This window comes from Microtus ochrogaster, unplaced genomic scaffold, assembly GCF_000317375.1.
Source record: "Microtus ochrogaster isolate Prairie Vole_2 unplaced genomic scaffold, MicOch1.0 UNK8, whole genome shotgun sequence".
NCBI lineage: Eukaryota > Metazoa > Chordata > Mammalia > Rodentia > Cricetidae > Microtus > Microtus ochrogaster.
The window spans coordinates 8027986-8043601 of record NW_004949106.1 but is presented as its reverse complement, the minus strand read 5'-3'; the positions used below and the strand labels follow the sequence as shown (position 1 = coordinate 8043601).

The 15616-nt window shown below is 40.5% G+C and overlaps 1 protein-coding gene across 1 annotated transcript in view; it reads left to right on the top strand.

Moving 5' to 3' along the window:
- The window catches only part of Gls (glutaminase), an 85767-nt gene that overhangs the window by 59041 nt on the left and 11110 nt on the right, over positions 1-15616 (top strand). Inside the window, exon 18 of the mRNA XM_026788841.1 lies at positions 956-1048. Coding sequence (XP_026644642.1) covers positions 956-1048 — 93 coding nt within the window. The remainder of the gene's footprint in view (positions 1-955; positions 1049-15616) is intronic.

Below are 15616 nucleotides of genomic sequence, written 5' to 3'. Positions count from 1 at the left end.
ACTAGGTTGTGTGGACTAGCTCACTAGGTTATGTTGACTAGCTCACTAGGTTGTGTGGACTATAGCTTACTAGGTTATGTTGGGGGTGGTTGTAGAGAGGCTGCAGACGGCCTTTAACCTGGGCCCCATTTAATTTTCTTTTAGAGATTTTTGTTTTTTATGTTTATTTAAACAGTTTCATTGTATGTGTATGGGTGTATATGTTCTGTAGTTGGTGTCTCTGGAGGCTAGAAGGTGTTGTATCCCCAGAGCTGGAGTTGCAGATGGCTGTGAGCTGCCATGTGGGTGCTGGGATCAAATCTGAGTTCTCTCTTTACTGAGTGTTTTAATTTCCCAGATTATAATTTATTTTCAATTTTTAAGAACTCAGCAATAGAGAATTAAAAATAAAATCTCTTTTAACAATTGAGTTATTAAAGCAACTTATACTGCAAATAAAAATAAGTTTTAAAATTATATGCTTTTATTTTTTAGTTTAGTGGTTACCAACTACTTCTTGCTAATGTTTTAGCTTTTGTGTTTATTTTCATTTACTACTTCCCAAAGCCCTTGTTGAGTGCTATATACTTATGGGCTTCCCAATTGAAATTCTGATTACAGTTCAGGCTTACATATTTTGCAAATCTAAAGAATGTAATTGTATTTTGGTTAAGTGATTTTTAAAAGAAAAAATTTCATGGTTACACAAGTTGCCTTGATATGACTTGTTAAAAATCCTTTGTTATAGAAATTGACAATTTGAGTGACTAAGCTTTAATGTTCAGTTCTTACCCAGGAGTCAGCCAGGAGTTGTTCTTCTTCCTGACCATTGGGCTGTTTGACTAGCCAGCAAGCAGCATGGTTGCTAGGAGACAGTAGTGAAGCTGCATAGCATAAGCATAATTTACTGGACTATGAATACACATAGCCAGGGGGTAGCTGATTTCTTAACCATATTCTGTGTAACTCTTCACAGGATCTTGTTTCTCTGTGTAACTTCCATAACTATGATAATCTGAGACACTTTGCAAAGAAACTCGACCCTCGGAGGGAAGGTGGCGATCAGAGGGTAAGCCCGTCCTTTCTTCCTTCTCCTTTGCTGTCTGGGGCAGGGAGCAGCCTCGCCTGCTGTCACAGACAACCCCCAGTCTTACAGTTCCATGTAATAAATACGGGGTTCCCGTTTTTATTTTCACTAGTACATAGATACTAAAATCATCTCTTGATATTTAAACTGGAAATGGTTAGCTTAGCAGCAGTGTTGGTTTCTGCTGCTTTATGTAATTGTTTTATAATTGATTATATTAAAAAAAGATATTGGAAGATTTTATGTATTATTAATCCAATTGTTAAAGCCTTGTTTTTACTGTTAATATTTGTCAGTTATTGTTTGGGGTTAAGTTTAGCTCATTGTCTGCTGTGTGGATGGATATGTAAATAGAAAGGTACATTAAACTTCAGAACAAAAAGGCCACTGGAGATAAAACACTTTCCAGAACAGGTTTAATGATACAATGTTGATTAGAGGCAATAAGGAAGCTCTACTACCCCATGCTAAATACCCCTAAGGTCTTGCATATTACCACTGTTTGTGACCTCATTGTGCATAATCATTTCAGATTTAGAGCTATTATTAAGATCAGGACTTGTTGGGCGGTGGTGGTGCTCACCTTTAATCCCAGAATTTGGGAGGCAGAGGCAGGCGGATGCCTGTGAGTTTGAGGCCAGCCTGGTCTATAGAGAGTTCTAGGACAGACTTCAAAGCTACAGAGAAAAACCCTGCCTCGAACCACCCCTCCCCCAAAGATCAGGACTTAATTTTTTTTTTCATTGGACCAACGGAGTTGCTGTTGAATTTTAATAACATTCCTTTGTTTCCTATGAAGAAGTATGTTAGTATATAGAAAGTGTATTAGAAAAGCACTTACAAGTAGTAATTTAAATGTGTGCTGAGTACATTTTGTAAGTGCTGGCTTATGTTTGTGTTAGTTTGTCTGAGAACTTTGAAAAGCTGGCAGTGCAGGAACTTTCCTGCCAGTCAACATGAGTCAGACATAACGATGTCAGATGGTGGTGGGTGAGCGTATTGACGGATCTCAACAACCTTCGTTGAAAAATACCGTTTTGTAGCATGGACCTGTCGTCACTCGAGTGCACTAATAAATTGTGTATGTTGCTTGAACAACTAGCATTCCTTTGGACCATTGGACTATGAGAGTCTCCAGCAAGAACTTGCTTTAAAAGACACAGTGTGGAAAAAAGTGTCGCCCGAGGCGAGTGAGGACACGTCTACAACTGTAGTGTATAGAATGGAGAGTCTGGGGGAGAGACGCTAAAGACACGGGCTAGCTGCGAGAGATCCGCCTTGCCTGGGGGACAACTGTAGGCTTTTCCCCCTCCAAACTAAGTCTTTATTTGAGTTTTTCATTGTTATCAACCTTGGGTACTGGAGCCGTAACACTTAAAAAAAACTTTTTTTTTGCTTGTAATCTTTGTATAAAGAAATGAAAAGATTTGTTAATTTTTAGACGAGCATTTACAAGTAAAGCAAATTTTGCTTTATTTTTTTAAAACTGCAAAAATGCAATTTCTTTAATTACATTAAAATTTTCACTATATAGTCAGATAACCACATTGTTATGAGTTTTAAAACCTACATGTCAAAGTATTAATGGATTTGTTTTCTTTTCCAGTTATTTATCCTATGCTATACCCGATAGGATATTGGTAGTGACAGTAATGAAGTACTTCCATGCTAAATACAAAACTAAACAGGCAAAGTAATCCAAATTATTTTATTTAAAAGAGCAGTAGATTATAAAATTAGCTTTGGTTTACCCATATGTCAGTTATAGTGATAAATTGGCTCTAAATATTTAAAATGCAGTTAAAATTTATCAAATATCTTAAAATACCTGTTTTGGTTTGCTTTTTTGTGTTTGTTTTGTTTTGCCACCCCTCTTGTCCTGTCAGAGCCCCGTGTATCGGGTTTCGGCTCACTGAAACAGTTCAGCCAAAGAATCGTAGGTGTGTGAGAACGGTGTGTGCTGTTGTTAAAAAGCTATAATGGTTAGCTGCTCAGAAAAAGACAGTAAATATCTTCAAAATGGATTGTATTTTCATATTATTCATGTAATTTTTTTGTTGTATTTAAGTATGAATGGTAAATTTTGGTTTTTTAGCTTTTAGTAATTTTATTGTGTTTCATAAGTGCTAATGAATATTTCTTTTGTGATAAATTATTACATCTCATAAATTTTGTTCTTTTTGAACTTTTATTAGCATACTTATGAAATTAATTTAGTCTGAAGGTATTACATGTGCAACTAAAATATTTGTTAAATCTGAATGCTTCTGTTTGTTTTAAAATGCAATATTGAGAATCAAAACTTCTTTTCAAGAGAACTATGGGCTCCATTTATCCGATTGAGAACAATTATATGGATTATTTTTAAAATTTTAACTTGGCCAAAAAATACTAAAGTTCTATAGTATTTATTTGCATTTCTTCCTTCATCCATGTATCTTGTTTTTCCTCACAATTTCAAATTTATTTTTTCAAATTCATTTTTAAACTTGTAAATTTTAGGCAAGTGGTTGAGAATAAAAGCCTTACATCTTTTTAGAGTTAGGCATATGTGCAGTAGGACAGCGCAGGAAAAAATACTTGATTGACATAGATACTAAATAGGAAGGTGTAGAAAAGTCCTCGTGAGCAGTTTTGAGATTGGAAGCTGTGGTGTTGACAGAAGAAATTTCTCCCCAGAAGTGCTACCTAAAAACCTCGGACTAATTTAAGTATTAAATTTAAATAATTCCATGGTGACTTTTAGGAAAGACTTTTCTGTTGCCCCAGTGTTCAGATGCATCCCTAACTGGATGCCTCGTACGTCTTTTCTGTTGCCCCAGTGTTCAGATGCACCCCTACCTGGATGCCTCGTACGTCTTGCCCCTGCCCCTCATGTGGACGTTCTCTGTACACAGAATTTGCTGTTTCATTCACAAGTTGGCTCTACTTTACAAAATTTTCATATCATGTGCATATTTGTAAATTCCAGAATTCCTTTGTTAATTTGTAGCACTTCCTGTAGATAATGCTGGTAGTGCTTAGATGCACACTCAGCCATGAGGGGGAATCAAGCCAGCTGCTGTGCTTGAGGAGCACGGTTAGGAACAAGCGTCCAGAAGTGTGTAGGAAGACACTAGAGTAAGAGGGGTAAGGTATTCTGTCTGCAGACCTCGACGAGAAGGAGAGGAAAGCCGTGCCAGTTCGTGAAGTGGTTCAGCCCCTTCAGTGTTCTCAAATAAAGTCCGTTGAGAAGTACCCAGGATTGTTGGGTTTAATTTTTCCTGCCATTATTGATTCTTGATATTCAAGCATTTACATGATAGCGTATTTTTCTTTTCGTTTTCTTGTTTTGGCCATCATTAACATTTCATTTGAAATGCTTACTTCCTAAAATATTTTCTTTTTAGCATAAATGTTGTGCATTTTATCTTAGTGTTTGGATTAAAACATTTCTGTTGTTGAGCTTTTTCATTTGCTTTGTATATTTAATAATGTACCTTTATTTTCCAGTATGCCTACTTTTTGTATTGTACAATAAATTTATTTTAAGCCGATTTTATTGTTTTTTTTAATATATTTGTATCTGTAAAAACACCAGTGATATTTAAGATAACAACAACAAAAAAAAAAACACTTGGGGTTTTAATTTAGAAAAAAATTATCTTTTGTGAAGATATTGACTGTTCTGAAGATTGCCTAGAAAGGAAACTAAAAATACCAGAAAGTCATTTGAGATTTTATTTTTAATGATGTATAGTAGGGAGGGATTTTCCCATTAGTTGTACTTGAATTATTTAAAGAAAGACTTGGCTGACACCCTCCCCCCTGCCCACACACACAATCACGTAAAAGTAAAAGCCAGAAACACTTTTATTCTATTTGCAGGCTGTTTCTGCTTCTGAGGAAGAATGCAACTCATTTTATTTGTTGTTCAAATAGTAGGGGATAACCACTGCCAAAACAATAAAGTGTTTTTTAGTCTTTGCTTAGGATACAATTGTTGTCAGCAGAATAGAGTTTATGTGGCGTGGCCTGACTAATACAGACGTCTGCCTTCAGGAGCTTTCGATTATTCTCTCCAGTCGGTTCCGAGACTGTCCACAGCACACACTGCACGCATTCATTGTCAGGGCACTTTTCTGTTTTAGAGGGATTCCCTAAATATATTTTAAAGGTTTTGAATAGGAAAGTGCTCTTGTTTGCATTAATTAGCATTAATCTGTGATATTTCAAATTAACTTTTGGTTCTAGTTAACAGCTTTCATTGTGTTCAGTGTGGTATGTGTAATAGTTTATGTTCTGTTCCTGCGAAAGAACTGCTGACGTTGAGTGTGAGCACATGTACGTGTGTGCGTCTCAGGTTATGAAAATGACAACTGTTCTTCCCTTGTAGTCCTTTGTGATGATTTATTGAATCACGGTATTCTTACTCCAGGGTTTGCCATAAAGAGCTAAAATTTTTGCCAGTCTCAATTTAACGAGATCTATTCGTGTTGACTTTAAAGACTTGTGGTTTTTCCTGTTGCTGTTCCTATTTGCTGCCGGTGCTGTCTGCCAGGAGAGTAAGGAACAGTGTCTGGAAAGTCCAGGGCAGGGGAAGCAGGGATGTCTGAATGCCTGCCTGTAGGTTTGTGTGACCTTACGCACTTTCCAGCGTTTATTATAAAGAAGGATTATTCACTTAAAATAATTAATGCTACTATCATTTCACTTTAGAGGTTGATTTGCAGTTCACTGCAAATTTAGTTACGAGAATTTTCTTTATTCTTCATTAATATTTTGTTTTTATTTTGTGTGCATTGGCATTTTGCCTGCATGTATGTCTGTGTGGGGGTGTTGAATACTGCAGTTATAGACAGTTGTGAGCTGCCATGTGGATGCTGGGAACTGAACTCAGGTCCCTTGGAGAAGCAGTCGGTGTTCTTAACCGCTGAGCCATCTTTCCAGCCCCTGTTATTTATTTTTTAAGAGTCTTGATTTATCTACTAAAGTTGAAGGGTGAAATGTTAAATTTTAAATTTAGTTTACTTAACATGTGGTTTTCCCCTCCTCTCAGTTCTCTGCCACCTTCTGTTAGATCTTGCATATGCATTGTGCAATGAAGCTAGAGCCACCTGAAGATGGGGTGTAAAAAGCTAATTACCACGCTCCATGAAGTCTAGTTTAGTTCAGGTTGACTTAGAACAGACTGTTCTTCACTCAGTCAGTCCGTTCTCTGATGAGGACACCTATGTATGGACATATATTTAAATAATATTCATGCTTCATTTCAAATTGCAGTACAATTTCAAAAAACATTTTATATTTCCTAGAAATGGAAGAAATTTAAATATATTTAGAAGGTTTTTTTTCCTCTAGATTTAATAGTTTGCTAATGTGGATACTGTAAAATGTCACACTTGAAGAAATTTCAAAACCTACTATCTAATATAAATAGAGCTAACAAAATTGGATGTTCCTTACATTTCTTAATAGAAAAACGCTTTTAAAACAAAAATGGCTGATCGTAAATATTTTAAGTAGTTGTGTTGCTGCGTTTTAAGTATTGACCTTACGTTGCTGAAATGCTTTCAATTCTAATACTGTAAACGATTAAAATTACATATTTAGAAAGACTTAACTTTTGAAAGGAAAACTTTTTACCTGAAATCATCTTTGCTTTTATATCGCGTATCTGGTGATTTTTTTTTGTTGTTGTTCCCATAGTGAAACTCTTCTCTGTCCTCCAATGTACTTGAGACTCTGAGTTACATAATAATTACATTTGTGTTCTGTAAACAGTTGAAGGGTTCTCTTGTGTTAAAAAAGAAAATCAGTTGAGTCTTTGTCAGTCTTGGACATCCTATGACTTAGTCTGTTCTTGTGTGCTGTCTGGATTTGTTGAGAATCACTAAATGATATTAAATGTGATCTCGAAGGCTCCCTGGTAGAAGCTCCCACCCAGCTGCTAAATGTTCTCTCAGAGTATCTGTCAGAGCTGTTCGTGGTGGCCGTCCGGTGGATAGCGCAATCTCATTTGCACAGACTTTTTAAGGAGAGGCATAATTAGCAATGATAGGACTGCAAGTTACCAGGCAGGTTGATTGTACCAGCAACATTTATTAAAACGGCTTAATTGTGTTCTTTGTTAAGTAATAGTGCAGCTAATTAAAACCAGTCAGGTTAGAAATGAATGTTATATAATTACACCCTAGTTCTAAAAATAAAATTATTACCCTGGAACCTATGAAAAAGTCAGCGTAGCAGGAGTGTGACTCCAAAAATAAATGCTGCACCACTGGTTTAAAAATAAGTTCCTTTCGAGTTAAATATAAGTAAGATTGAAAAATGCACGAAGTAGTTGAAATTCAAAGTCGTGTTGGCAGAAGCAGCTGGTTGTCTTTGGGTTTGGGCTTTCCCCAGAACATGTAAAATAAGAGGCTGCTCATTATCTGTGTCTGTGGATGACTACAGCAAAATCCCTAATTTGTTTGTCTCTAGTTCAGATTATCTGACAAATGGTTCTTCACTTTGTGGTTTGGGAAATTAATTAATTAATTAATTAATTTATTATTTTGAGCAGAAATGTTAAACATAGTGGGCACTTGAAATGCATTCATTTTCTAAGATTTTGTTGACTTGTAAAATGTGAGATTTAGTTCCAATCCAAGAAGTATTGTTCTGGTAGACGTATAGCCCAGTGTCGTGTGTGCTCACCCTGGGTTCAGTCCGAGCTCCAGGAAGTTTGAAGGGGGAAAAATGATGGTTGTGTTTCCACGTCTCGGCTGAAACCCGCCTAGTTCCCTCTTCCCTACAGATGTATAGATACACTAATCTCGGCTCTTGAGAGTCTGTATCATTACTATGCAGTGTCCCCTACGGGACAACATAATTTCAGTCTTAAACTTTCCGTTAGTGAAATTAATAACGTGTAAAACCATTCATAATTAATTGAATTCTGTGTCTAGACTGCTGTTCTCCTCATCACTCAAGTTTAAAATCCTGACTGGAGAGTCTGACATGTATCACCTTCAAGTGTTCCTGTTTATGTTTAATCTTTCCGTATCATAATTTGCTTCTGGCAGAATATGAGATATTTCTTGAATTTTATCCTGGTTACCCCGAAGGAATTTTCATCGTTAAATCATGTTTTCTTTCCACTTCAATTCAGTAGGATTGGTGCTTGTTATTGCCTTTTTCCTTTTAGCCTTTTGTGTTAAGAACATACATGAACTACAAAGCCCAAACTTGTTTTACTCAGCGTACTGTAGTTTAGTCTTCATTACTTTACATACGCAGTGTATGCGTTTTGGGTTCGGGTCTGCTCCCATAATTTACAGTTTAAATAAAAAATGAATTGTTTGAGATGTAAATGTTCGCTGGATGCTGTCACCGTGTCTTTAGGGGCCCTGTGTAGAGAGAGGGCTGTTTCCTTTTTCTGTAATAGTTGCTTTGCCAAGTTTGGTCAGGCACCACTGTTAGCCGTGGGCTAAGCATTTGGATCTTCTCCAGAGTGCTTGCAGGTGCTGGGTAGTTGTGGCGTCATGGATGGTCCACCACAGGCGCGTCTTGTCTTCTCTAAGTGTTTCCGTGCGCTGCCGTGGATGGTCCGCCACAGGCGCATCTTGTCTTCTCTAAGTGTTTCCGTGCGCTGCCGTGTTTCCTCTAAAACTCCCTTTATTTTGTTCTGCTCCACAACCACTATCTTAATATTTTTGGAACCAAGTGTTTCCTAGTTCTGTGTGACTGAAGTTTCCTTACCCCAGTCTGAGTAAAGCTGACTTCATGAAGAGATACCATATTTCTTTCATTTCTCATTTGTACCCTTTTTAAAGTTTTTTGTAATGTTGGGGGTGGGCGTATATACACATGAATGGGGGAGCCTGGTGGTGCCACCATTTCCTGGAGCTGGAGCCACAGGCGGTTGTGAACCCTCTAATGTGAACGCTGCACACTGTTCCCTTGACCTCTGCTCACGCCAGCCTGTGTAGTCTGATCACAAGTTTGGAAGGATGACATGTCCCTAGAAGTGACACAACTTAAAACGGGGAGAAATGCCTTACCCATGAGCCTTAGCTGTACAGCCAAGAACTAATTTTCCTGGGGTCAGACCTCCAAAGGTTTGGGCCTGAACACATGTGGCCCAAGTTTGTTCAGGTGTCTACCTTGTTAGCTTAAATGATCAGAGTTTCTGTCATTGTTCCTTTGTTTTTTATGTCAGCATTAGCAGTCAGCTCCAGCATCAAAGCATGTGAAACACTAGCTGAGGCTGCGTAATGTTAACATTTGAATAATTTGGCTTCTAGGATCACTGTACTAGCTGACACACACTGTGCTTACTGAGGTTACCCACCAGTGAATAGCATGTTCCGAGAATTATGCTTACCCTCGTGGAGACCCCGAGGCAGGTACATCTCTAGTAGGTTCTGGACAGGTTCTCTTAAATTCCCTAAGTTCACACAGCTCTAGGGGTGTAGAGAGCAGCTCATTCTTGACAACGACTCTGCTTTGTCCTTGTGTGGTTCATAAATCACCATTAAAATGAGAATGGTCCGTGGAAATAAAAGTTGTGGGCATGATCAGCCCTGATCTGGAGTGGTCAGGAGTCTGTCCCAGAGCGGAAGCTTCTGTCCGAAGTGAATGATAAAGTCCATCGACTGCTCAGAGCATCCTTTGGGCTGTAGGTGAACTTGTTTCCCGTTGCCTGCAATGCTCACTACATCCCCTGTAGAGTGTTAACACTAAAACTTGTTTCATTCCAAACAAATTGTTTTCGTTTTTAAAATCCATCTGCCTCTGAACTGTCTTTTTAGCCTAATGTAATTTATCTCAGATTTTCACCAAGTCTGATACCTTAGAACACCAAGTAGAATTTATTTCTGTTCTAGTTCTTGATTACAAATAGGATATCGTTCCAAGAGTAAGTTTAGCCTCTGCACCGAATCGAAACTATGATGATTCAGTGGCAAAGATGACATTTCCCTGGTCACCAAAGTCGGTTATAGTCGTCTTTGACTTTAATGATGAAAGTGTACAGGGTGGGGGTGGGTGATTGAGCAAAATCACAGCAGAAGGCACTGTCCTGAAGGCTCTGATACAGTACTGCAGTTAGGAATATTCTAGAACTGCCCTGTGAGAAGGAACCCACTCTCGCTGGCTCTGTTTCCAGTGTTGCCTCTGTAATAGATACGTGTAGCACAAGTATAGTTAAGTAGTCGAGTCCTCTTTCTCAGGAACCTGTGGGACTAGATCTAAGGAAGTCACATAATTGAGCACCCTCTTCCCCTGCCAGAGCTGTTACTGCAGCTGGTGCATGTGGACGCCGATCTGACCGCCAGCAGTGTTTGAGCTGTGGGTGTTCGCTCTTAAGGTGCAGCTGTGACCATGAGAAGATTAGGACGGAGTAGGAGAGCTCTGAAGTTACTGCTTAAGAAGACAGTGAGGAGAGGCAAGGCAGACCTCAGGTGGAGCCGTGAGAGACTCCTCTTTCTGAGTAGGCTAGAGCAGAAGGGACCTTTGCTAGGGGACAGGAGCTGGTGGAGGACACAGACAGTCAGGAGTCCAGAAAAGTGTTCCTGGCAGTTGGGAGTGCTGAGCTCAGTGGAGAACTGAGAGGAAGACTTGGTGCTCATGTGTCTTCTATCCTTCGTGGTATTAAGATGCCATTTCACTTAAATGATGAGGGTAGATGCTATGGACATTTTTTTTTTATATTCTTGGTGGGTAAGCTTGCAAGGCCTCCTGTTTTCAAAGAATTGTTTAACTGGCGTTGGAATGCAAATTAGCCTGTCAAGAACTAGAGCTTGGAGTAGACCCTAGAGAGGTAGTGATGTAGGAAAGCACCTCCAGTAAAACACAGTGGGGAAAGAAAGGCAGAGGCTTAGCCGGGCAGTGGTGGCGCACGCTTCTAATCCCAGCCCTTGGGAAGCAGAGGCAGGCGGATCTCTGAGTTCAAGACCAGCCTGGTCTACAGAAGAGTTCCAGGACAGCCAGGACCGTTACATAGAGAAACCCTGTCTCAAAAAAACCAAAAATGAAAAAGCATCTACCAGGTTGTGGTGGTGATACACTCTTTTAATCACAGAACACGGGAGGCAGAGGCGGGCAGATCTCTGAGTTCAAGGCCAGTCTGGTCTACAGAGCAAGTGCCAGGACAGGCTCCAAAGCTACACAGAGAAACTCTGTCTCAAAAACAAAACCAAAAAGAAACAGAAAAGGGGCAGAGGCAGATTGTAGACCTGGTTGAGTTTACAAATTGTGCTAGCTTTTTTTCCTGGAAACCACGGGGAAGGTGCTTCCTGTTGAAAATAAATCATGAACTTAGAGGTAAGGTAGATTGCAAGGTTTCAGATTTGGAGGAGAAAGTAGGCTTGGCAATGCCTTTCAGATACTGCTAGGGTGGTAGCTGTGGTTGTCTGCCTAGTTCACAGTCTTGGGAGTGTACCTTGAATTTGCATTCAGGCAGATAGCAACTGCAAGAGATTGGGAAAGAAAGGGCTTTACAGTGGTTTTTTTAACATACTGGGTTTGGAACCTACTTGAAATTCTTTCCACACAGAAGCCATGCTTGACACGTTTGTAGATTGTACACTGCCCCCAAGTGGTTCTACTTAGAGAACTTGACGCTGGTGTGCTGGTCAGAAGTGGACTGTGTCTATAAAGTACGTTCTGTGCCATGTCCAACCCCTGTACTTTGAGAATGAAAGCATTCTTGGAAGAATCCAATGCTAGGCTGAACATGGTGGGCAGTTACATCATCACAGCATCATCACAGCACTCCGAAGGCTGAGGCAGCGAACAACATGGTCCATGCTTAAATAGGAATAGTTGCTAAGTGATGATAACATCTTAGGAAAGATGTTGGAGAAGGTGGGATACACAAACATCAGACAGTAAAAAACATCCCTTTATCCAGAAGCTTCCTATACATTCAAAGTCCTTGACATTGTAATGTGAGTGGTGATCAGAAGACCAGGAAGATGCCTCTCCAAAACACACATTGTCACATCTCTGCATGGCCCCATACAGTACACACTGAATACCCACAGATTGGGAAGCAGAGTTTAGGTATGGCTCATTGTGCAGCCGTGAGAATTAGGATGTCCCCCTAATAGCAAGGCAGTTAGTGTGTCTCGGGATGGCCATTTGCCAGTGGGCATCTCAAAGGGGTGGCCATTCAATCCTGAATGAAAGCCCTAATTTACCTGTAGCACTGCCGTGACTTTCTCAGAAGAAATAGAGCCCCATCCCTTCTTCAGAACCTTGTCTGTATTTATTGTTTTCCCAAGACGGTCTTTGTAAGCCGTCCTTGGACTTCAGTGCCCCTGATTGTGTTTTTACTGAAGCAACCTGTATTTGGTAACCAATGTCTTTTTTTTCTTTTTAAACTTGGCTCTTGGATTTTTTTTTTTTTGACTGTTTAGTGGTTTGATGGGCTCATTTTTTTTTTTTTTGGTTACAATACAAACAGCAGGCGTAGCACTTTTCCATCCTACACATGTGGTACCCTGTCCTTTATAACACCTGTTTGCCCGTCTCCATGAAGCCTCATAGTCGTGTGTATGGAGAAGCCCAGAGTGAATGAAACTGCCGCCAGAGCAGCTTAGTCCTCTCTGGTCCCCATAACCCCAACAAGAGCAGGATGCTTCTGAGCACGCTGCATCTCCGAGGCCAGTCACCGGCATTAGCAGAGACGTAGGGTCGATCCACCGAGATAAGAAGCGATTATTGCCAGTGTTTCGTACTCGAATTAACCCAAAACTCGGACTTCACTTGTTAGAGAATTAAATGCAGAGAACAAAGATACACTCTTCATCTTCTTTGCATTCACTATCAAATTGGATTATTCCCTTGTTTCCACATCATTAAAAAAAATTTTGATTGACATCAAAAATTGGGATCTTTGACTTCCTATCACAGCATCTTGGCATTGCAGTGTTTGCTTGGAGATCTCTTGGCCTGATTGAGGTGCCTGGCATCAGGCAGATTCCTGGGCCACTTGTCTCTGATACCAGTCCAGCCTGTCACTTAAATGCCTTGCTGTCAGCGATGCTTAAAGCTTTTGATTCAGCCAAGGAGAGGAAGTGCTCTCTTTTTTTTTTAATAACATAATCTTAATCCCTTTTTGTTTGTAATTTAATGGGAAGCCACTTTTTAGCAAGACCTAGATTTCACATTACTGATGGTTTGCTTAGCAGTTTATTTTTGAGCTAAATGAAGAGTAGAATAGAGTCATGTTTAACCTTGCATTTTAAAAGTGAAATTTCTGTAGAGCAGGAACTGTGTCTTTCAGAGTAAAGTTGACTTTGTTTACTCTATTGAAATTACCATAGAAGAACTCCCTGTGTTTGTGGCAGGGAAAATGGCTACAACAGTCATCCTATAGGGATTGCGTGTAATCCCCTGAGCTGACCGAGGAGGTCAGGCTGCAGTGACTCTGTCGGTGTTTAGCACATGAATAGCTCTGTCTACGCCAATCACTGGACAGCCTAGGAGCAGACGGCCTCCCGCTCAGCCCACCTAACTGCGCTAGCACCCGGAACGCTGTTCTCACCGCGTCCTTGCCAATAGTCCAGTGGCTCAGAAGTGACAGACACGTCTGCTTACAAACACCGCACAGGTTTATTTTCTACCTCCGTTGGCAAGGCATTTGGTTTCCACATACTGGCAACTTAAAAATGTTCCTTCAGCCACACTCTAAGAGGTGGCTGTTTTACTCTGAAAGGAAGACAGGTTTTGACAACAAGGCCGAGAAAGCATTTTCGTTTAATGCTCCGACCCTTTGACTCAGCCAAGGAGAGGAGATGGTTTGTGCTTTTACATTTTGTAATGACATAATCGCAGCTTTTTGTTTATTTGTTTTAGCTGGCAGTCATTTTAAAGCAAGCCTTCTCGATTACACGTTACTGAGAATTTTTTTGAGTGAGACTTTTAAAACAAAACAGGACCTGTAGTCACGATGGTTTATTTAACAGGCAAAGTATCCATTCCATGCAACAGATACTGCAGGGAGCAGAAACGGAGAACAGGCCGGTCAGACAGGACAGCCTCATAGTCGCCTGCTTCAGCTTTGCATCAGAGCTGTCTAACAACTGGGTCTTACGTGGGGACAAACGGAGGAAGAAGATTCAAGGGTCCACAGTTCCTAGCTGGTGATGGGCTAGTTAGAAAATGCCATTGGAGTAAGAGTAAACCAGGGACCCAGTCTTCCCCAGCTCTCCCAGCAGAGGTCCATTAGGAATTAGAGCTAACTTGTTCAGTTTCCTTCTCGTCTTTGGAAGGACTGTGTCCTGGTCAGCTTTAGAACTGAGAACACAGATGCCTGATCTGGGCCAGGTCACTGATTGTGTCGTGTGACCCCAAGCCAAGGCTCTTAGTCTTTGTGGCATTTAATAAACAAAATCTACGTGTTTTAATCTGGACTGTCAGGGATCCCAAAATAACTGTAAATGTTGAATTTCTCAAAATTTACCCACTGCTTAAACTCAACACGATACATTCAATAATTATTCCTTACAGGTGCAGTTAGCAGGGTATTTGAGAACAGAAGTCACATGGAACCTTCTGAAATTCAAAAGAACAAGTTGAAGACGTTGGGATGTTAGGTTTTCTGTCATGTTTTAGATAGGCTTAGTACACACACACACACACACACTCACACAGCTGTGGCAGGAAAAGCAAGTTCTGACCCTGCCCAGCATGCCAGAGTCAGGTGAACGCAAGTGAACTGTAACATTTTTTGTGCCGCTGTTGTCATGACTTTGTACAAATAAACTAAGGTCTGGTTCTGGCAAGTTCTGACAAAGAGGAGATAAGGAAAGTTGGACTGAAAAGCACACAGGACACGGGACCCCAGCCTTGAATTTATAAACTTTTGATGCCTACACGTCCTCAGGGAGCTTTCGCTGCGGGGATGTACACACTAAACGTCAGAGCCCTGGGTTGGCCGAGGTTCCTGTTCCTGCCCTGTTTGGTCTGTGTTTACGTCACTAAGGAATCCAGCAGGTTCCATGCCTCTGGCAGTCACTGTGAACCAACCCACTGTTTTCTGGACCTCTGGTGTCAGGAGAGGGAGGTTGGGAAGAGCCTCTGACCGTTAGCATGGCCACGTTTTCAGGTTGACCTGGTCGTGGATCAGAGCTGCGCGTCGCAGGGGGCCTTTCTTTAGCTTCCCCACCACGGCCCTTCTGTAGGGTTTCAGTCTAAGTGAGCCAAGTAGGAAAGCATCTGCCCCTGAGTAATGATGCCCCTCTTCTGTCTTGAAGCTGTTCGGTTCGTTTTCTTTCTTGGTGCTCTGCCCACACCTCATTCCATGAATTACGTAAACTAAACCTAGGTGGTGTCGACGGCACATCCCTGTAATCCCAGGAGCCCGCAGGCAGAACGGGAGGACAGGAGTTCAGAGCCAGCCAGGGCTTCCAGTAGGGACTCGAGAACCGAGGCGTTTGTGATTTATGATACCCAGACATGTGATACCTCCTGTCTGAGAGATGCTTTGTGAACAAACCTTTTTTTACTGATTTGGAGCAAATTCAGGCGTTTTTTTTTTTTTGGTTTTTTTTTTTGTTGTTGTTTTTTTTTTTGGTTTTT